The sequence below is a fragment of the Drosophila tropicalis genome, unplaced genomic scaffold (genome assembly GCF_018151085.1).
Source record: "Drosophila tropicalis isolate 14030-0801.00 unplaced genomic scaffold, ASM1815108v1 contig_443, whole genome shotgun sequence".
In the NCBI taxonomy this organism is placed as follows: domain Eukaryota; kingdom Metazoa; phylum Arthropoda; class Insecta; order Diptera; family Drosophilidae; genus Drosophila; species Drosophila tropicalis.
This window is the reverse complement of record NW_027172907.1, coordinates 2,494,053-2,516,804: the sequence shown is the minus strand read 5'-3', so window position 1 is coordinate 2,516,804 and position 22,752 is coordinate 2,494,053. Positions and strand designations below refer to the sequence as shown.

General features: G+C 33.5%; 1 protein-coding gene across 3 annotated transcripts in view; it reads right to left on the bottom strand.

The window, feature by feature from the left end:
- Nucleotides 1–14,536: 14,536 nt before the first annotated feature.
- Rbp6 (RNA-binding protein 6) overlaps nt 14,537–22,752 on the bottom strand; it is a 196,629-nt gene continuing 188,413 nt past the window's right edge. For 2 of the 3 annotated variants that reach the window (XM_068286439.1, XM_068286442.1), the window contains 3 exons: nt 19,418–19,483; nt 18,455–18,705; nt 14,537–15,343 (listed from right to left, as the gene is read on the bottom strand). In XM_068286439.1, the coding sequence (XP_068142540.1) occupies nt 15,302–15,343; nt 18,455–18,705; nt 19,418–19,483 (359 nt within the window). In that variant the 3' untranslated portion in view covers nt 14,537–15,301. Of the gene's footprint in view, nt 15,344–17,799; nt 18,015–18,454; nt 18,706–19,417; nt 19,484–22,752 lie in introns of all 3 variants that reach the window. The other variant, XR_011031961.1, reaches the window with a different exon arrangement.

The following is a 22,752-nucleotide window of genomic DNA, read 5'->3' as shown; positions in this document are numbered from 1 at the left end:
ATAGGTGGAAAAAAAGGACCTTTGCAGAAAATTTCATGTCCTGCATCCTTAGATGACCCTATCTTTTTTTGATGCCAATCGATACAGATCATCAAGGACTTTCTACGAAACCGTATCCTTTCGTCCTGTGCCAGGATTTGTGGATTCTAGAGCTAAGAAACGAAAAAAGGATAATATCTTCGAAGCCATATCTCGCCAGGACATTGATCGATTTCGCCAGGACATCTTTTTTTGGAGCCTCCAGGATCAGGACTATCGATCTGCATTCAAGGATTTTCAATATCCTTCCAAAAACATTGCTAGAATTTTTGTAAGGGGGGAGGTCAGAAAAATGGCAAAAAAGTGACAAAAAACTACAAATGTCCTTATAACTCGGTCATTTAAAGGTCGATCGGGATGTCCTTTGGTCAGATTGTAGTCCTTGATGATCCGCATCGACTGACACTATCAGATCCTGGAATGTCCTTTTGGGAGCTGAGATAAAATGACTTTTTTGTTCATGAAAAAATGGAAATTAACTCGCGAGTCCTTTGCAGGATCAGGACGAAAGTGGTGCCCAAACATTCCAACCATTGAGGACTATCGTTGGTGCAAAGGACATCCCGATTGTCCTGCGGAGAGCTGAGATATTAAGGATTTTGTACTTTTTCTAGATTTTTTTAAACTTTTGCTTCAATTTGCGAATTGGAAAAAATTACAAGTCAAATAAACAGAAAAGTGCTCATAACTCTGTGGTTTTAAGGATGAGCGGGATGTCCTTGAGCCAGATGAAAGTCCTTGCTCATGCGCGTCGACTGACGTTACCATGTCCTGGAATGTCCTTCAAATAGGTGGAAAAAAAGGACCTTTGCAGAAAATTTCATGTCCTGCATCCTTAGATGACCCTATCTTTTTTTGATGCCAATCGATACAGATCATCAAGGACTTTCTACGAAACCGTATCCTTTCGTCCTGTGCCAGGATTTGTGGATTCTAGAGCTAAGAAACGAAAAAAGGATAATATCTTCGAAGCCATATCTCGCCAGGACATTGATCGATTTCGCCAGGACATCTTTTTTTGGAGCCTCCAGGATCAGGACTATCGATCTGCATTCAAGGATTTTCAATATCCTTCCAAAAACATTGCTAGAATTTTTGTAAGGGGGGAGGTCAGAAAAATGGCAAAAAAGTGACAAAAAACTACAAATGTCCTTATAACTCGGTCATTTAAAGGTCGATCGGGATGTCCTTTGGTCAGATTGTAGTCCTTGATGATCCGCATCGACTGACACTATCAGATCCTGGAATGTCCTTTTGGGAGCTGAGATAAAAAGGACTTTTTTGTTCATGAAAAAATGGTAATTAACTCGCGAGTCCTTTGCAGGATCAGGACGAAAGTGGTGCCCAAACATTCCAACCATTGAGGACTATCGTTGGTGCAAAGGACATCCCGATTGTCCTGCGGAGAGCTGAGATATTAAGGATTTTGTATTTTTTCTAGATTTTTTTGAACTTTTCCTTCAATTTGGGACTTGGAAAAAATTACAAGTCAAATAAACAGAAAAGTGCTCAAAACTCGGTAGTTTTAAGGATGAGCGGGATGTCCTTGAGCCAGATGAAAGTCCGTGCTCATGCGCGTCGACTGACGTTACCATGTCCTGGAATGTCCTTCAAATAGGTGGAAAAAAAGGACCTTTGCAGAAAATTTCATGTCCTGCATCCTTAGATGACCCTATCTTTTTTTGATGCCAATCGATACAGATCATCAAGGACTTTCTACGAAACCGTATCCTTTCGTCCTGTGCCAGGATTTGTGGATTCTAGAGCTAAGAAACGAAAAAAGGATAATATCTTCGAAGCCATATCTCGCCAGGACATTGATCGATTTCGCCAGGACATCTTTTTTTGGAGCCTCCAGGATCAGGACTATCGATCTGCATTCAAGGATTTTCAATATCCTTCCAAAAACATTGCTAGAATTTTTGTAAGGGGGGAGGTCAGAAAAATGGCAAAAAAGTGACAAAAAACTACAAATGTCCTTATAACTCGGTCATTTAAAGGTCGATCGGGATGTCCTTTGGTCAGATTGTAGTCCTTGATGATCCGCATCGACTGACACTATCAGATCCTGGAATGTCCTTTTGGGAGCTGAGATAAAAGGACTTTTTTGTTCATGAAAAAATGGAAATTAACTCGCGAGTCCTTTGCAGGATCAGGACGAAAGTGGTGCCCAAACATTCCAACCATTGAGGACTATCGTTGGTGCAAAGGACATCCCGATTGTCCTGCGGAGAGCTGAGATATTAAGGATTTTGTATTTTTTCTAGATTTTTTTTGAACTTTTCCTTCAATTTGGGACTTGGAAAAAATTACAAGTCAAATAAACAGAAAAGTGCTCATAACTCTGTGGTTTTAAGGATGAGCGGGATGTCCTTGAGCCAGATGAAAGTCCGTGCTCATGCGCGTCGACTGACGTTACCATGTCCTGGAATGTCCTTCAAATAGGTGGAAAAAAGGACCTTTTTAGAAAATTTCAAGTCCTGCATCCTTAGATGACCCAGACTTTTTTTGATGCCAATCGATAGAGATCATCAAGGACTTTCTACGAAACCGTATCCTTTCGTCCTGTGCCAGGATTTGTGGATTCTAGAGCTAAGAAACGAAAAAAGGATAATATCTTCGAAGCCATATCTCGCCAGGACATTGATCGATTTCGCCAGGACATCTTTTTTTGGAGCCTCCAGGATCAGGACTATCGATCTGCATTCAAGGATTTTCAATATCTTTCCAAAAATATTGCTAGAATTTTTGTAAGGGGGGGAGGGCAAAAAAATGGCAAAAAAGTGACAAAAAACTACAAATGTCCTTATAACTCGGTCATTTAAAGGTCGATCGGGATGTCCTTTGGTCAGATTGTAGTCCTTGATGATCCGCATCGACTGACACTATCAGATCCTGGAATGTCCTTTTGGGAGCTGAGATAAAAGGACTTTTTTGTTCATGAAAAAATGGAAATTAACTCGCGAGTCCTTTGCAGGATCAGGACGAAAGTGGTGCCCAAACATTCCAACCATTGAGGACTATCGTTGAGGACTATCCCGATTGTCCTGCGGAGAGCTGAGATATTAAGGATTTTGTATTTTTTCTAGATTTTTTTGAACTTTTCCTTCAATTTGGGACTTGGAAAAAAATTACAAGTCAAATAAACAGAAAAGTGCTCAAAACTCGGTAGTTTTAAGGATGAGCGGGATGTCCTTGAGCCAGATGAAAGTCCGTGCTCATGCGCGTCGACTGACGTTACCATGTCCTGGAATGTCCTTCAAATAGGTGGAAAAAAAGGACCTTTGCAGAAAATTTCATGTCCTGCATCCTTAGATGACCCTATCTTTTTTTGATGCCAATCGATACAGATCATCAAGGACTTTCTACGAAACCGTATCCTTTCGTCCTGTGCCAGGATTTGTGGATTCTAGAGCTAAGAAACGAAAAAAGGATAATATCTTCGAAGCCATATCTCGCCAGGACATTGATCGATTTCGCCAGGACATCTTTTTTGGAGCCTCCAGGATCAGGACTATCGATCTGCATTCAAGGATTTTCAATATCCTTCCAAAAACATTGCTAGAATTTTTGTAAGGGGGGAGGTCAGAAAAATGGCAAAAAAGTGACAAAAAACTACAAATGTCCTTATAACTCGGTCATTTAAAGGTCGATCGGGATGTCCTTTGGTCAGATTGTAGTCCTTGATGATCCGCATCGACTGACACTATCAGATCCTGGAATGTCCTTTTGGGAGCTGAGATAAAAGGACTTTTTGTTCATGAAAAAATGGAAATTAACTCGCGAGTCCTTTGCAGGATCAGGACGAAAGTGGTGCCCAAACATTCCAACCATTGAGGACTATCGTTGGTGCAAAGGACATCCCGATTGTCCTGCGGAGAGCTGAGATATTAAGGATTTTGTACTTTTTTTTGATTTTTTTAAACTTTTGCTTCAATTTGGGACTTGGAAAAAATTACAAGTCAAATAAACAGAAAAGTGCTCAAAACTCGGTAGTTTTAAGGATGAGCGGGATGTCCTTGAGCCAGATGAAAGTCCGTGCTCATGCGCGTCGACTGACTTTACCATGTCCTGGAATGTCCTTTAAAAAGGTGGAAAAAAGGACCTTTTTAGAAAATTTCAAGTCCTGCATCCTTAGATGACCCAGACTTTTTTTGATGCCAATCGATAGAGATCATCAAGGACTTTCTACGAAACCGTATCCTTTCGTCCTGTGCCAGGATTTGTGGATTCTAGAGCTAAGAAACGAAAAAAGGATAATATCTTCGAAGCCATATCTCGCCAGGACATTGATCGATTTCGCCAGGACATCTTTTTTTGGAGCCTCCAGGATCAGGACTATCGATCTGCATTCAAGGATTTTCAATATCCTTCCAAAAACATTGCTAGAATTTTTGTAAGGGGGGAGGTCAGAAAAATGGCAAAAAAGTGACAAAAAGTACAAATGTCCTTATAACTCGGTCATTTAAAGGTCGATCGGGATGTCCTTTGGTCAGATTGTAGTCCTTGATGATCTGCATCGACTGTCCTTTGGTCAGATTGTAGTCCTTGATGATCCGCATCGACTGACACTATCAGATCCTGGAATGTCCTTTTGGGAGCTGAGATACAAGGACTTTTTTGTTCATGAAAAAATGGTAATTAACTCGCGAGTCCTTTGCAGGATCAGGACGAAAGTGGTGCCCAAACATTCCAACCATTGAGGAATATCGTTGGTGCAAAGGACATCCCGATTGTCCTGCGGAGAGCTGAGATATTAAGGATTTTGTACTTTTTTTTGATTTTTTTAAACTTTTGCTTCAATTTGGGACTTGGAAAAAATTACAAGTCAAATAAACAGAAAAGTGCTCATAACTCTGTGGTTTTAAGGATAAGCGGGATGTCCTTGGGCCAGATGAAAGTCCTTGCACATGCGCGTCGACTGACGTTACCATGTCCTGGAATGTCCTTTAAAAAGGTGGAAAAAAGGTACTTTTTAGAAAATTTCAAGTCCTGCATCCTTAGATGACCCAGACTTTTTTTGATGCCAATCGATAGAGATCATCAAGGACTTTCTACGAAACCGTATCCTTTCGTCCTGTGCCAGGATTTGTGGATTCTAGAGCTAAGAAACGAAAAAAGGATAATATCTTCGAAGCCATATCTCGCCAGGACATTGATCGATTTCGCCAGGACATCTTTTTTTGGAGCCTCCAGGATCAGGACTATCGATCTGCATTCAAGGATTTTCAATATCCTTCCAAAAACATTGCTAGAATTTTTGTAAGGGGGGAGGTCAGAAAAATGGCAAAAAAGTGACAAAAAGTACAAATGTCCTTATAACTCGGTCATTTAAAGGTTGATCGGGATGTCCTTTGGTCAGATTGTAGTCCTTGATGATCCGCATCGACTGACACTATCAGATCCTGGAATGTCCTTTTGGGAGCTGAGATAAAAGGACTTTTTTTGTTCATGAAAAAATGGTAATTAACTCGCGAGTCCTTTGCAGGATCAGGACGAAAGTGGTGCCCAAACATTCCAACCATTGAGGAATATCGTTGGTGCAAAGGACATCCCGATTGTCCTGCGGAGAGCTGAGATATTAAGGATTTTGTACTTTTTCTAGATTTTTTTAAACTTTTGCTTCAATTTGCGAATTGGAAAAAATTACAAGTGAAAAAACCAGAAAGAGTGCTCATAGGTCGGTCATTGTAAGGACCATTGGGATGTCCTTTGGCCAGCTTGAAGTCCAAGACACTGAAAACTGTTTCTCTTGTCAAACAACTCTGTATTCTGCATTTATCGCATTTTTTACTTATTCGCTAAAAATGAAATGGATTCTTTTGGTACTCGAAGGATTACCTGTTCTCCATGTGACCACTTGGGATTGCTGAAATATTTCCCAAAAGAAATGAATAAAAACAAAAAGAGTTTGTGTTTTTATGTTTTTGAACAATGTTCATATTTGTTTATTTATCATTTATGAATTTAATTTATTTATTTTTCAGTTATTTCATTATAATTTTTGTTTTTTGTTTTTATTATATATTTATATATATATAATGCTTTTTACTGTTGTGTTTTTTTTTTTTTTTTTGGTTTTTTTGTTTTTAATTTTGTTTGTTTTTTTTTTGTAGTTTTTGGTATTTTTTGTTATTTTTTTTTGTGTTTTTTTTTCGTTTTTTGGCTGCTCTAAAGCATATCCTTTTTATGCCATTTGTTGTTGTTGTTCTTGTTGTTTTTTAAACTTATATACCATTAGCTTAAACTTATTATGCCATTATTTAAATTGTTTTTGTCATGTTTTTTTTGCCGTTTTTTTTTTTTCGACCATGTTTGTTTTTGGTTTTCATATTGTTTAAAATCATGTAATCTTTGTTTTTTTTTTTTTGTTTTGTTTTTGTTCTTGTTGTAGTTACTTGCATATTGCTGTTGCTCTTGTTGTTGTTGTTGTTGTTGTTGATGATGATGCCAATGTACACACACATAAATATATATTGTATATCCTGGACCGATCTTAAACCTTCATTCTCTTGTTCTTCTAACTTTTCATTCTCTTTAGTGTGAGTGTGAGTATGTGTGTGTGTTTGTGTGTGTGTATCTCTCAATTTATTTCTCTTTTGACGTGTGGCACATTGTGAACAAAAGTGAATGATTATCCTTTTAATCAATTTTGGTTTGTTAATTCTGTTCACACACACAGTTATATATACCATATATATATATATGTATGTATATATATAATGTATATTGCTTGTGTGTATGTTAAAAACTGTGTGTGTGTGTGTGTGTGTGTGTGTGAAATGAAAAGAGCAATTGAGCCCTCTTTTTATATTGAATATAATCGCAATGTGTCCTTTTCTTTTTTATATACTATCTCTGTTGTCTCTGTCTCTGTCATTGTTTGTCCTTTCGATTCGTTTTATCTGTACCGTTAATCGAGGGTCCTTATTAAATAATTGAATTACTTTCATTATGCCTTTTTTATCTTATACTTTTCTCTCCATTCAAACTATCCATCCTTCGGTCTGTCTGTCTGTCTGGCTGGCTGGCTGTCTGTTTGTCTGTCCTTTTGTCTTACTGTCCGTTTGATGCTTTTAATATCAGCTGCTTAACATTATCTGAATTTAACTATACGTTTGTTTGTTTTCTTTTTTCATCATTTGGTTATATAACTATATGTATATCTGTTTATATATACATATATGCATATCTTGTTCTTGAATCTGTAATTGGATTTCTCATATTCGGTCTTGTCGTTTTTATTTTTTGTTTTTTTGAATGAACTGAGGGACTTGGGACCTTTTCGATTTTCGAATATTCTTCTCGTAGTAAATATACAAATTCGTTACCGGATTTTGTTTTTCTTTTTCTTTTTCTTTCTATATAGATGAAAAAAAAAAAATTGTTTGTTTTTTTCTTTTTGTTTTATTAAATTCTTGTCATGCTTCTATTCTGTGTTTTTTTTTTTTTTTTTTTTTTTTTTTTTTCTTACGTTTTTTTTTTCTCTTCAAAATTTATGTTCTTTATTTAATTATTCTTTTCTTCGTTTTTTACCTTGTATAGTTTGCTGTAAGTGTAGTACTGTTTCAGTTTATGTATGTATACATATATATAGCAGTATATACATACATATATGTATGTATATATATAGACCACCTTTATGTACACACATTGGCTTTCGAGTGTCAAACTATTTTGAGGCCAACTGCCTGTCTTTTTAGCCAATGTGGTTATCGCTTTTCCTCGTGGGAGTGGGGAAGGGAGTTCAAGGATTGGACAGTGGGCGAGGGATTTCGGGGAATCACTTAGTTTCTAGTATTTTATTTCGATTTTTTTGTTTTTTTTTTTTTGTCATATTCATTGCCATTTTGTTTTAAAGTATCTCGCATTGAAAGTTGTTTGTGTGTTGTGTGTATTCCGTATATATTCCGCCGATCTGTATATTGTATGTATAATTGATTCCACTTTCTTCCGCTTTCGCTTTCTTAATTACTTGTAATTACTTTTGTTTTATTTCAACTTACTTAGTTAGAATACTTACAAACTGGGCGCGTTTTGGTTTTTCTTTTCTCTTTCTTTTTGCTTCTTTATAAATGTAGCTTCTTCTTCTTCTGCTTCTCTTACTCTTGTTCTGCACTTTCTTTTTCTATTTTCGTTTTGTTGTTGCTGTTCTTGTTTGTTTGTTGTTGTCTCATGTGTATAAAGTATTAAAATGATTTTGTTTTAGTTTTGCTCTTCTTGTTGTTGTTGTTGTTGTCATCATTTGTAAATACAAGTTTTGGTTTTTTTTTTTTGTTTTCTTTTCTTGTTTTTGCCATTTCATCTGTCTGTCTCTTTCATTCTTCCTTTTCTTCTTTCTTCTATAACCTGTTTGCTCTTTGCATTTGCATTCATATTTGCTTTGCTTTTATCCTTTGTTTTTTTTTTTTTTTTTTTTTTTTTGGTTTCTTGTATATATTAATATATAATTTTCCATATATATATATATGTATGTATATATATATAGTATAGTGTAAAATATATAAGAGATATTGTCAATATAGTAAAGGTGTTATTCCTGGGGGGGAATTTTCTTCTTTTTCTTTTCATTTCATCTTCATTTTTGGTTTTCTTTTTCATTTGTTTTTTTTTTTTTTTTTTTTTTTTTGGTTTCTTTATGCATTTCATCTTAATTATAGCAAAAATAGTCAAGTGATCGGTTCGTTTCTGTACTGTGTGTGTGTGTGTGTAGTGTGTGTGTGTGTGTTTTGTATTGGTGTATGTACACATTGTGTATGTATAAAAATCTGAAACAAAATCATTGTTAAATTGAAATTTTTATCCTTTTTTCTTTCTACGTTCATCTAGTAAAAAAAAAAAAAAAAAAAAAAAAAACCAACTAATTTCTACAAAAGAAGAAATTCTTAGCAATTGATTCGAATATATTCACAAATAGACTCGGTTGAGACAGGAAGAGAGAGAGAGAGAGAGACTTTTGCATAGTCCTTTGAAATTATTAAAGCTGAGAGAGTCTTACTCAATCTCCCTCTCTCTCACCCACTTGGGGTCTCAAAGATCTCTTGGACCGAATCGAATTGGCTTTCTTCTTCTTCTGTTTATGTCCTTTAGTTGGCATTTTGTTTGCTTCTCAACGCTTTAAATTGTATTTGTTTAACATTATCGTATCCATTTATTTGTTTTGTATTTACTCATACACATAATAAGAACTGATATGTTTTTTAAGTCAATAATACATACATAATTATAATTTAGAAAGAGATAGATAGATAGATAGAGAGAGAGAGACAGAGAAAGAGTGAAATCAAAGGCAAAGTAATTTGTTTAGTTCATTTATGTGTAGACTAACATTTCATTTCAATTTTTTATCTTATATATTTTTCTTTTTTTTTCCTTTTTACGTTTTGTTTTCTTTTGTCCTTCGTCCTTTGTTCGTCTAGCTCCTTGGGTTTTTATGCCTCACAAAAATTGACTGGAAATTTTTTCTTTCTTCTGCATTTTTTTTCTGTTTATAGTTTTGTTTTAAAAAATCTTTGCTTAAGTTTTTATTTATATTATAAGTATATATATATATTTTTATATATTATTTACTTCCCTTTTTCTTTTTCCTTTTTTTTTTTGGTTTGTTCATTGCGTTTTATACATTAAAAGAGAAATATATATATATATATATATATATATATATATATGTTATTAGGGTTTTGTTTTTGTTTTTGGTTAAAGCTTTTGCGCCTGCGCCGTCTGAAGTGGCAAATTTTTTCCTTTGCTAATTTCTCATTTTTTTTTTTTTGACGGCGCTTTGAGTAAAAAAATAATGAAAAAACTGTATTTTATCTTATATATCTTGTTGTTGTTGTTGTTGGTTGTTGTTGTTGTTGTTGGTTGTTGTTGTCGCTGTTGTTTTGTTTGCTAAAAAATGTGTGTTTCCCTTCTCAGTGTTTGCCTTTTGTTTTTTTTTTTGTTGTTTTTCTTCTAATTTTCTAATTGACTGAAATTGATTTTGTTGACAAGGACGCATTGCTTGTTGTTGTTTGTTGTTATTTGTTGTTGTTGTTGTTGTTGTTGTTGTTCTTATTGATCCGGTATACCAATTTGTTTCATTATATATGTCTTTATATAGAGAATGTTTAGATGATCAATTAGATTCTACTTATATAATGAAAAATTTCGTTAACTAAACAAAAAAAAAAAAAAAAAAAAAATTCTCTCTAAATATTGTTAGCAATATTAACAATAAAAAAATCAAAAGCTATAGAAATAGAATCTATTCTAATCTTTGAATCGCAAGGATCTGCCTGTCGTCGTCCTTTGGCATTTTGCAATTCTCATGCGGCAAAAGTGTGGGGCGGGGGCGGAGAAGAAAAATGAAGCCTTAGCATATATTAAATGTCCTTTTCCTTTCTTCCAATTGTTTTCGAGAATGTTTTAAGAGGTTTTTGTATCAATTTTTGGTTTGTTCTTAAGACAGTCGAAAATGTATGTGTGTGTGTGTGTGTGAGTTTGTGTGTCTGTGTGTGTGTTTGTTATATTCTTATTCTTTGTTTTTGTTTTTGCTTTTGCTTTTGCTTTGTCACACATTAGACAATTACCAGTTCTTGTTAATGCTCTCTATAATTAAGAATATTTTGTATATATATATATACATATATATATGTATGTATATTTCTTTTATATACTTATATATTTGGTGTATATTTTATGTATGTTTGTTGTTGTTGTTCTTCTTCTTCTTCTTGTTGATAATGTTAAACTTATTTGTTGTTGTTGTTTTTGAATTATTGCTTTTAGAACATGTCTTAAAAATATATTTTTTGTTTTTTTTGTTTTGTTTTTTGCTTTGTATATGCCTTATGTATAATATTTTTTTTTTTTTTAACATATTTCAATGTAATGCAAAAAATGATTTGCTCTTTTTCATCTCTCACGTTTTCACATTGATTTTTCCTTTTGGATTTTCTTTTTATTTCCATTTTGTTGCCCATTTTGTGTTTTAAGTAAAATTGTTTGCTCTCTTCTTCTTCGTCTTCTTCTTCTTCTGGTTTTTTTTGTCGTTTGCTAATGATGTGTGTGTGTGTGTGTGTGTGTGTAGGTGTGTGTGGACAGAAATCATGTCTTGATCTTTTGCCTATCTAAAAAAATTCAATTTTCTCTTAAACGTTTTTTAACCTTTCTTTTAGCTGTCTTTTATGCTTATTTCCTTAGCTTTTTTTTTTTGATTATACATATGCAATGTGTCTGTGTGTGAGTGTGTGTGTGTGTAGAACTCAACAAAAACAAAAAGGATTTGTCAAACAAACATTTACGTATATTAAGTCGGAAAGCCGACCTGCTTGAATACCCTGCATCCTGCAACAAGTTCATTCCGAGCCAATTGCTTATGCTGCCATCTCGCTCTCTTTTGTGCTACACAGTGGCGTCATCTGGTAATTTGCGTTTCGTGCCCGCCCAAAAGTATGCAAAACGTATTCATTGTCCTAAAGAACTCTTGGGGGATTCAATTCAGAAGGGATGTGGCAGTCCGGAGAGTACAGGGTATTCAAAGTAAAACTCAATACCTTCTAAGCAGTATCTCATCAACATTATAAACGCTATTTGTATATGGTAACTATTTGCTCTTGTTTCGTTTTCCTCAATATACTCTTATTTATATGTATATATATATATGTATGTATGTATGTGTATATATAACTAGTTATATCGTATAATTATGATGCTTGGTTTGGGGTTTCTATCCGGGTGGAGGTTTAGGGGTTCGTCTGTCGTCTGTCGTTTGGTTGTTGTTGTTGTTGTTTGGTCCAAAGACATTTGCCGTTTCTTGACTTTTGGCCAAATGTCTTTTGGATTAGCGCGTTGGTTTGACAATTTGGCAAAAAAGTTAAATGTCGTCTTCATTCATACATTTATCTGGGTTTTTGGTTTCTTCTTTTTGTTTTGTTTTGTTTTTTTTTCTCGTCATGTGAAAAAGGAACATTTTTTGTTGTTTTTTCGTCTTCTCTCATTGCATACTTCTTCTTTTACATACACACACAAAAAAAAAAAAAAAAAAAAAAAATTATTATTAATTATTATTTAGGTTTTCTCTTTTCATCCGTAAATTTATTTATTTATTGCCCCCCAAAATTTTTCTTTTGGGTTTCATTTTGGTTTTGTTTTTGTTTTTTTTTTTTTCTTTCGTTTTGTGTGTTTAAATGTGATTTGACTTAACTATTTGATAGGTTCCAATAATTTTTTTTTTTTTTCTGATACTTTTTATATATAGTAATTTTTTTTTTTTTTTTTTTTTTTTTTTTTTTGCAAGTTTTAGTTTTTGTATATAAATATATTTGTTCTATTACTTGAATTATGCATCCTTCCATACATCCTTTCATCCATCTCCCAATTATTCATTATTTATATATATATATATATATAGAGATATATATTCATTATTCATCATGGTCGACAACGAAAAGTTGCGACTAGAAAAAAAATTTAATTGCACATAATGTGGCCTGCATTTTTCTTAATTTGCTTTTTGTTTTTGCTTTTGGTTTTTGTGTTTTTCCTTCCTCATCATTTTCCATAGAACTTTTCCTTGAACATTTCGTTCAACAGCTTTACCGAATTTTTCCTTCTTTTGGGACAAACAACACACGACATTGTGAAAGTTTGTCAATATTTTGTTTGTTATAAATATTTTATTTACTTAAATGTACTAACTTATATATGTTGTTGTTGTTGTTGTTGTATTTTGTATTTTAGTTTTTTTTTCTTTTCTTTTTTGTTTTGGTTTTTTTTTCTTTGTATGTATATAATAGTTCATTGTTATATTTTGCTTACGAGCTTAGATTGTAATTTGTTTAAGTTTTCATCTTTTGTTTTTTTTTTTTGATTCATCAGTTTTATGTATGCGTGTGTGTGAGTGTGTGTGGGTGTGAGTGTCTGTTGTGTATATGTTTTTAGATATTTTGAGAGTTTCCTTACTTTTTTTTTTTTTAGCAAATAAATTGATTTATGCTTCATCATCTTCAAATTCACAAAATTCTCTGATCTCTTCGCTTTTGCTTTTGCTTTTGTTTTTGTTTGTTTTTTTTTTTGCTTTCATTGTCATTAATTAATGCTTTAACATATTTGTCTAACTAGCCATAGGTTTTTTGGGTGTTTTTCTTCTTTTTTGTTTTGTTTTTTTAATACATTTTTTTTTTTTGTTTTTTGTTCTTTGCTTTCCCATCTGAACACAAAAAGTTGTAGTTATTACTTTATTTTCCCTTATTCCCTTGCTTTCATTTTGTTTTTTGTTTGTTTTTAAAATATTTTTCAAACGAGTTTCAACAGATTTTTGCTTTCTGACGGGTTTTCGTTCCCAATTTAAGTAATTAATATGGTTTTTCTTTTTTGTTGTTGTTGTACTTTTAAAATAAATTCATACGAAATACGAAATTGCACAATTTTGATTTCGATTTGTTTTGAAAACAAGATAAAAACAAAAAACGAACTCGTTTGAGAAATAAAATAATAATCTATAACATTTCGCAAGAATTTCTCCCACGTCAATTGTCCTGGGTTTGAGTTTTGTTTTTGTTTTTCTTTTTCGTTCTCCTTTTGTTTTTGATTTATGTAATTTACTTTTGGTTTCTCATTTGTATATGTATATTGCAGTTGGTTTTTTGTTTTGTTTATAATGATATATATGCATGGTATATATCGACTTTAACTTTTAAAGTTTACAACTTTTATATGCATTATCTTCTCTCGTTCTTTTTGTTGTTAAGAATAGTTTATAATAATAATTATAATAATAATAATAATAATAATTTGCATTTATAATAATACGCAATATAAATAATAACATTTTTTCATTTTCGCTATTATTGCAACATTTTTTTTCATTTGGTTTTGTTTGTTTGGTTTTTTTTGTTTTTTGTTTTTTGATTTTTTTTTTTTTTTTTTTTTTTTCGTTTGGTATTTTTATTATTATTATTATTTTGTAATTTGTTTTTTTTTTTTTTTTTTTTTTGCAACATTTGCATATCTTTTGCATATTTTGGTTTCCTTTTCATTTCTTTGTTGTGTTTTCATGGTTTGGTGTGTGTGTGTGTGTGTGTTTTCAAAGAGTATTGAATGTGTGTCGAGAGGGACAGATTGCATTTTCCATGCGAAAGAGTATCAAAATTTGGGATATTCCCTCACTCAAAGTTTTTTGTGGTTCAGGCAAAAAAAGGATATCAGAAATGAAATCGAACAACAGTTTTCGTATTCTTGGCACGATCGTCTCCTGTGGATCCTTGTGGTCCATGCAATCTGTCAATCTGCTATCCCAGACACTCTTTGATTCATAATGTTCCTTTTTTTTTTATTACTTAAAACTGATGATGACATGACAACAACCACAAATCAAATAAATAAAAAAAAAAGAAACGAAAAATCGGTTCAACAACAAGAAATTTGCTGACCACGCCTACACCTACGCCTACGCCCACGACCATGCCCATATTGACGCCTACTTTGCAACCAGTGTGAGTGTGTGTGTGTGTGTAAATTTTTGTTTTCGCTTGCTGCAACGAGTTTAATTTGCATTTTAAACGATTTTTGTTGCACACGTTGCATCTTTTTGTCTTTTTTATATATTTTTTATATACATATATATGTATATATTTTTTTTTTTGTATGTTGTTTGTTTGTTGTTGCAACGAAGGACAAATGTGCGTTGCTTGCTGGTTGCAGGTTGCTGGTTGCTCGTGTTGCTGGCGTTGCTTGTAGTTGCTGCTGCTGCTGCTGCTGCTGGTGGTTAATGTTGCTGATGTTGTTGTTGTCGTTGTTGTCATTAAATTAAAATTAATTTTATTGCTGTTTCGTTTTGTGTTTGCTCATAGTGTTTTTTTTTTTTGTTTTTTGCTTTCTTTTTTGTGGTTTTTCCTTTTGCTTTCTATATAAGTTTTTGTTTTTTGTGTGTTGCTTCTTCTTATATGTATATGCAATAATTAATTAATTATAATATGTTTTGGGTGTGTGTTTCCATTGCTCATATGCTTATGTATGTATATACATCATATATGCATATAAATATATATGTATATATATATCTTTGAAGTATATTTTTTATATAATATTATTCTTGATGTTGTTGTTGCGCTATATGTGTGTGTGTGTGTGTAGGTTCTGTGTCTGTGTGTGTTGCAGCTTCTGCTTTTCCAGCTGTTGTTGTTGTTGTTGTTCTTGCTACTGCTGCTTCTGTTGTTGTTGTTGCTGGCTATTGTTGTTGTTGTTGTTGTTGTTGTCATTGCGGTTGTCGGCGCCACCTTTTTTAATGGTATCCATTTGTAAATGCCGCAGGAATTAGTGGTCCCTGTAAATAAACATTTCGTTGCAATTGAAAACGGAAGAAAATGCCAAGAAAATGCAACAATAACAAGAATGAAAAAGGAAACATAAAAAGAAAGAGAAGAAAACAAAATTATTCAAATACAATATCATTATTTGTTATGCATTTTTTTTTTATGATTATTTTGTAGTGTGTAATTTTTTGCGTTAATTTATATATATATTTTTATTCATATTGGATCACATCTACGCACACATTTAAATATGTATATATACATACATACATATATAGAGAGTGATGGATATATAAAACATTGATAAGTAGACAGATATATATATATGTATATATATATACACAGGCTATTAATAATAATAATAGATACAAGTGAAAAATTTGAGTTGAAAATTGAAAATGTTTAAGAAAAAACGTAAAGAAGAAGAGTAATGAACAAGTGCTAAAGAACTATTCCATTGACATTGACGAGGCTTGATAAATGCAGCAAATGCAGTTCTGTTCTGTCTCTATATCGGACCAATCCTGCCAGGAGACTCGCTTGTCTTTATGAATCGATCTAGGGATCTCAGGATCTATGAATTGAACTCATTTGTGTTTGGGAATTGTGTTAATGTCGAATGTCTAACCTTACTGTGACATCTAAGACAGCAAAGGTCACATTTTCTTCCTCCATAGTCTCTCTCTCTCTCCCCCACTTTGTCGCTCTCTCTCTCTCTCTCTCCCACTAGTTTATATCGACAAAATGTTAGTAGTGTCGGTTGCCTAACCTTAGCGAAATGACGTTTCTGACAAACTGACAAAATGACAGGTATGACTGTTCTATTGCCGCGTAGATTTCGCTTTTCCCATTCTAGCAAATCGTTTTAGTGCATGGATTATTCAGCTTCTGCTCCTGCTGCTGCTCCTACTGCTGCTGCTGCTCCTGCTCATCTTCCACCACCTCCTCCTGACTCTTCGACACATTTCGCGCACACATTTTAGTTTATCAAACCTCGCTGTCATGGATATGATTTATGGAATTGTTATTTGTGGCTGCGCTTAGTATTATATATATATATATATATATTTCTTTTTTTCTATGTTGAATATTTGAGATACACGTATATAGTGTATATAATACATATACATATTTATATTGTATGGGAAAAACAAATTTAAATAAATCATAAACATTTTAATTGGAAACGGCCTAAAAAACAAAAACCAAAAAAAAAAAAAAACTGTGCTTTTGTGACGTGCATACGAACATTATTATTATTATTATTATTTTTGTTTTTTTTTTTTTGGTATATATATATATTATATTTTAGATTTATGCTTGATTTTTCATTTCACTAGTTGTAGTTAGACGAATAGAAGAAGAAAACGCAAAATTTTGTTGTTTATTAATTAATAACACTGGCCGACATGATTGTTATATGTATTTTGAATTTGAAAAGTGTTCTTAGTTAATATGGAATTGGCTGATTTTATATTTAGTTCACATTTATATCATTTATCAGTTTACTTATAAGTCCTTAATCGCTTTAAAATGTATAGGTATGTAAAATAAGGAAAGTTTGCTCCTTAAAGTATGCAATAAGCGGTCCAATAATTCGTTTTTTTAGACATTTCAAATATTTTTTGGAATAAAAACTCATTCTCGATGCAAAAAATGTTTGTAGACAATTTTAAAGTTTCTGGGCATTTGAAATAATTACAAATTTATCGAATGATATAACTTGGTGGTTCTTGAAATAGCTAAAAAGACAACCTGCTCACCTTTTGTGCTGCCTATGATTTTAAATCTCATAAATTATTAAGATTTATTGACCTGATGCCCCGTTAAAACACAGTTTTTATTTATCGAAATCAATAATTGCTTTTCGAGCCCATTGCTTACTTAAAGGGGACAAGCTTCTCTTATTTTACATACCCAGATCCGCCCATTAGACTCTGAGGAGAAGATTATTCTAAGCTGCTGCTCTATATGACCATTTCCAACCAAATAGACAGAGAGAGACCGACGTGCCTGGGTTATAAGGGAAATATCCCGACTTAGAAAGGCTAGAACACATGGATAGGCATTAGAGCCTCTTGGGTGGACACCAAATATTGGGCTCCAGACTTAACTGAATGGCAACATCTTTGACTGCATGTTGCATACTTTTCGGTGTAAATAGAATACTAGATCATTTTTGACAATGCTGTTTCATTTTCGCATCTGGTAACACTTTTTTCTGATTGTCCCAAGCTAAGATTTTGAATGAACATTCTGCATTTTACAACACTTTTTAATCCAATTCATAAACAATTTGTAGACCAGTGTAATTGAAAATGTTTCAAGTTGAGAGTAGAAAAAGATTTTTGGACAAAAAGAGAGAAAACAAAAAAATCATAAAAAAAAGAGACCAGAGAGAAGGAAGGAAAATAAATGAAGAAAACAAAAAAAAAAAACACTTCTGTAGTTTTGTTGGTGTGCCTACCTTTGTGCAACTGCGTTTTGTTATATACTCTTATTTTCTTTCTTTGTTTTTACTTTATTTTATTTTGTTTTGTTTTTTATATATATTTTCAATTTTTTAAATATATAATTGTATATATTTTTGGTTTTCTTTTTTGTTTGTTTTTTGCTTTTTCTTTATTTTTGGGATTATCAGTCTTTTTATATATTAGCCATCGCAAAGTTCAACGAATAAATCTGTACGAAATGAAAGAGAAATACGATACGATATATATATATATGTTTTCTTTTTGGATAGGATAACGCAATCATTTAGTATTTATTTCTATTTTGATTTTGTTGATTATTATTTTGCACTAAGAACTTGTTTTGTTTTGTTTTTTTTTTTTTTTTTTTTTTTTTTTTTTGATTTTCATTTAAATTGATTATATTTTGTCTGTCTGTTTGGAGAGTGTGTGAGAGAAACTAAAAACTAGGAGAGAGATACCAACAAAATGTTCAACTAAAGAGATTCTCATTATTTTGTTTTTATTTGATTTTTTTTCTCACTTTCTCGCTCTCGCTAGGCATTTAAACCAACTGTCTTCTGTCTGTCGTTGTGTGTGTATGTGTGTGTGTGTAAGCGTCTGTATGTGTGACTGTGTTGGTGTTGGAGTGTAGAGAAGTGTATAACTTACCGGGCTATAGTTCAACGGAGCACGGCTCACGGCAATGGGAAAGCCCGATGGCTGCGGACTGGTGGCCTGCACATAGCCCACATTGTCAGCGGTAGCCGAGCTATACATATCAATGGTCGGTCCCGGCGAATTGGTCGACGGGAATCCTTGCCTACTGGCCGTGCTGGCAGCAGCAGCCGCTGCTGCAGCATGCGGCGATGCCGATGGACCAAAGCTATGAGCCGCAGCAGCTGCCTGATAATTGTTCATCACTGTAAGAGGGATAATCAGTTTAACGACACAGAACAAGGAATCAGGAATTATGGGTGAACAAAAAGCAAACAGAAGTAGAGAAAACGATTAAATGTACTTGAATTTCTTTAATCCATTGACCATCGAGTGCTTTATATGCATTCATATGTTCTAATTGGGAGTAGTTAGAAATATATAAAGCATCTCAGTACTTTGTCCGAATCTATTTAGTTTTGAATTGCTTACCACGACCACAAGTTTAATCTGCCAAAAGACGATTCTTTCATAGAACAATCGGTGGAAACTGCAGAAATGCGTTGCTATGCTAAAACCAGTTGAGAATTACAGCTAAATGAGTTAAAAAACTATTCTTATAGCTTTCGTTGCTTCGTTTTGCCCTGTTGCCATGCCATGGGAGCGTGGAAATGGAAATACTCTCTTGCATTTGAATAAATTGATCGTAGATCGTTGATTAAGGCAAAATGTGTTCTCTTTCTTTCTTTCTAATTTCGCTGTGAAAGTAGTTTACTAAAAGACATAGATTCGTCTTGAAGAAACCTTTAATAACACGAAAAGTGCGAAAACAAATAAGTTTAAGAGAAGAGAAAAATCGCCGACTTAATCTCATTCAAAAAGTTGCTTATTATTCACAAACTCAGATGCAAAACACAAAAACTCGATGGTCAATGACTAGAGTAGTTGAGATAGGAGGTAATGGACTTGGACACTTACCTGATAGCGCCTGTGTTAGCAGTGGCGTATTGTTATTGGGAGTGAGTTGCCCATTGGTTAGATCAACTGTAAGTGGCAGAAAAGATTACAAAACGAATGGACATTAATAGAGATAGGTATGCGGGTAATGGGTAACAATATATGTATATAGTTATAGGTATATAGTATTATTAGTTAATGGAATAGTAGACAACTACTAAGTTGGTTAAAAGTTTGGTTTTGGGCAGGATATGTATATATATGTATGTATGTAGTACCTAAGAGATAAATATGCTTGTATATTGTTGGTATATATATATACGAAGATACATAGATGCTCAAAACTAAGTGAAAAAACATATTTCAAAACGAAGTACAAGTGAGTATACGAGTTTGAAGTACAAGTATATAAATATATATATATGTAGATCAAGTATAGATAGAGCTGTAAATGATTTTGTGGTGTGGCTTCTATGTATGTGAAGTTCAGTGACTAATTGTGAGACTGAAAGAGCTAGCAATATACCGGTACGTTAACTACGATCAAAGAAACAAAAAAAAGAAAAGAGGAAAAAGACTAAAAAAGGGAAAATGTCCAACGAAACAATGGGGGGAAATGGGGGCTGGGAAAAAAGAAATCGAAATGGGGGAAAAAAGCTAACTAGAACGCAGGTTATGAAAACACAAAGTGCTCGGTTATTAAACGAGCAACATTGAGACAGAATGGGTTACGGCTGGGATAAGGGCAAGAACCAGGGGCAGAGCAGAAAGGGCCACAGGGTTGACACTGCTTGCTGTATTTGTCTCTGTCTAACAAAGCCAAAACCAAAACCCCAAACTCAGTTACTACGTTTGGCTTGCCGCCGCCACCACCACCCTCCCCCCTCGCCATAAACCACCCACTGCATGGGGGGGGGAAGGTTTGCACTTTTCTTTCGGCCTTATGGTTGTCGTTGTTGTTGTTGTTGTTGCTGTTGCTGTTCGTTGGTCGCAGCTGCTGCAGCAAGTAAAAATACGCTAGCACCAATATTGAAATGACAACACAGAATGTGAAATGAACGAGACAAACAAACAGAGCAAAAAAATAAAAACGCAACACACACACACACACACACACACACAACCCCCAAAAAATAAAGAAAGAAAGAAATGAAAATGAATGAAAGCAAGAAATAGAATGGGAATAACGGAAAAGGGAAGCGAATCCAAAACGACAACAACACAAAAAGAAAAAAGAAGAAAAAACGAGTAAAGGCAACGGGTTATGGTCAATGGGAACGTAGCGCAGTTGCATTTCCTGCGGAAACACAAAAATTGATGTAACGTAACGTGACGTAACGTAACGAGCCATGGCCCAGTCATTGCCTGTGATACTCTACAATGGACCATGGACAGCATGGCTGACTATGAAAATGAATCAGTAGTATAAATATTTGAGTACAAAAGAATGGAAATCAATAAAAGATCTGCTTAGAAACTAAAACCAATGAAGGCAAAAACTTTTCCATTAGCTCTTGAAAGAGTAAAGACTGGGTCGTTGTTGATTAAAGTGATCTCTTTCAGATTTCTGATTTTGTAGTCCTTTTGCCAGTGTGTGTGTGCGTGTGTGTGTGTATATGGTGCGTTCGTTCAATGAGTCTGTGGCGCCAATCAACTTTGGCTTACGTTCACGTTTACATTTTGCGCCATGTTGTTTTCATTAGAAAGCAGAGAAATTTTGCAAGAAGTTACAGAGTAAAGGATTTAAGTAACCTCACACACACACACGCATTCCAGCAGCACCTTTAGCCATAATTTCCGACCTGCAGTATCTGTCTAGCAAGTGAGCGAGTGTGTGTGTGTTTGCTTCATTTATGAACCTGGCAACCCTAAACACTAAACAGGGCTGGGGGATTTGGTCACACTCACACAATTTTGATTTGCTTTTTGTTTCTTGTTTTTGGCAACAAACTACAAAAATATATAATTAAATATACTTAAGCTAAGTTAAACAGAAATACAATTACAATTAGTTTTCCGACATGTTTTTTTTTTTTTGTTTTTTGTTGTTTGGCTTGATTTAGTTACTACACAGATTTTTGTTTTCGATTTCAGCCTTTTCAATAACGGTTTCACATGTATATATATAAGTAGCTACTACTAATGAGATTATATGACACAATTTGTAAAATTCATTTGAATAATTAATTATTATTATTTGCTGTTTGTTTTTGTTATTCTATTCTATTGATAGATATATATGTAAGTAAAATGTATAAGTATTGTAATTGTAATAATAATAATAAAGAAAACTACACAGTTAATGGCATGTATATATATGTGGGTGTATGTGTGTGTGTGTGTGTTTCTCTATGGGTTAATATGATTATGGACTGTTCCTAAGAACAGTTTACAAAATTTGTTATTATTGTTGTTTCTTTATGGTTTTGCTAAACTAACATTGATTAGAAATTGTTAAAACAAAACTTGTGATATGAGCGGCTTTTGGCATTATATAAAGATATACATAGATACATATGTATGTATATGGATATATCTTTGTATGTAGAAAGAGCCACCACACAATAATAGTAACAGAAAGAAAAAAACCAAAAACAAAAACGAAAGAGTTGCACATAAAGCATTTCATAGAAAAGACGACCATTAGCTGACCTTGTTGAAAGCTGACCAACATGATGATAATAATAATGATGTTGCTGCTGCTGCTGCCATTGCTGGGATGTTGCTGTGGCTGTTGCTGTTGCCGTCGTTTGCCAAGTTGCTGTCAAGTTTGTTTAGGCATACGCCTCGATAGCCACTTTGTCACTCAAACTGTCGCTCTGCCTTTCTCCCCATTCTGCCATTCTTTCTGACTCTGTCTTGTCTGTTTTGTTGCTGTCAATTCCATTTTTGGATTTGCGTTTATATATGTACATATGTATGTATGTGTGCTTGTAGTTGTATTAATTTAAATGAAATCCATCTAAAGCCAAAAAGCCTCGCGGCAGAAGAAAAACGCAGAGACTTTTGCTTTGTTTTTTTTGGTTTCGGCTTTTGTATCCGTTTATATTTATTTAATTGTTTTTTTTTTCTTGTATTATTTTGTGCATTTTGTTATTAGTTAATAACTTTTTGAGATTTTTTGCTCAAGCAAAAAAAAAAAAAAAGGATTTTTATGTTTTTTTTTTTTTTGTTTTTCAATGCTGCATAATCAATTTTTGAAGCGTTTTTCTCTCTTGTTTGTTTTGTTGTCTCTTATAAATCACAGTATATACGTGTAAAATACATATCCATGTGTCTGTGTATGTGTGTAGTGTGGGTGTGTAGTACGTATATATATATAAACAACTTGCAAGCATTTTGATAAGATATTTTTA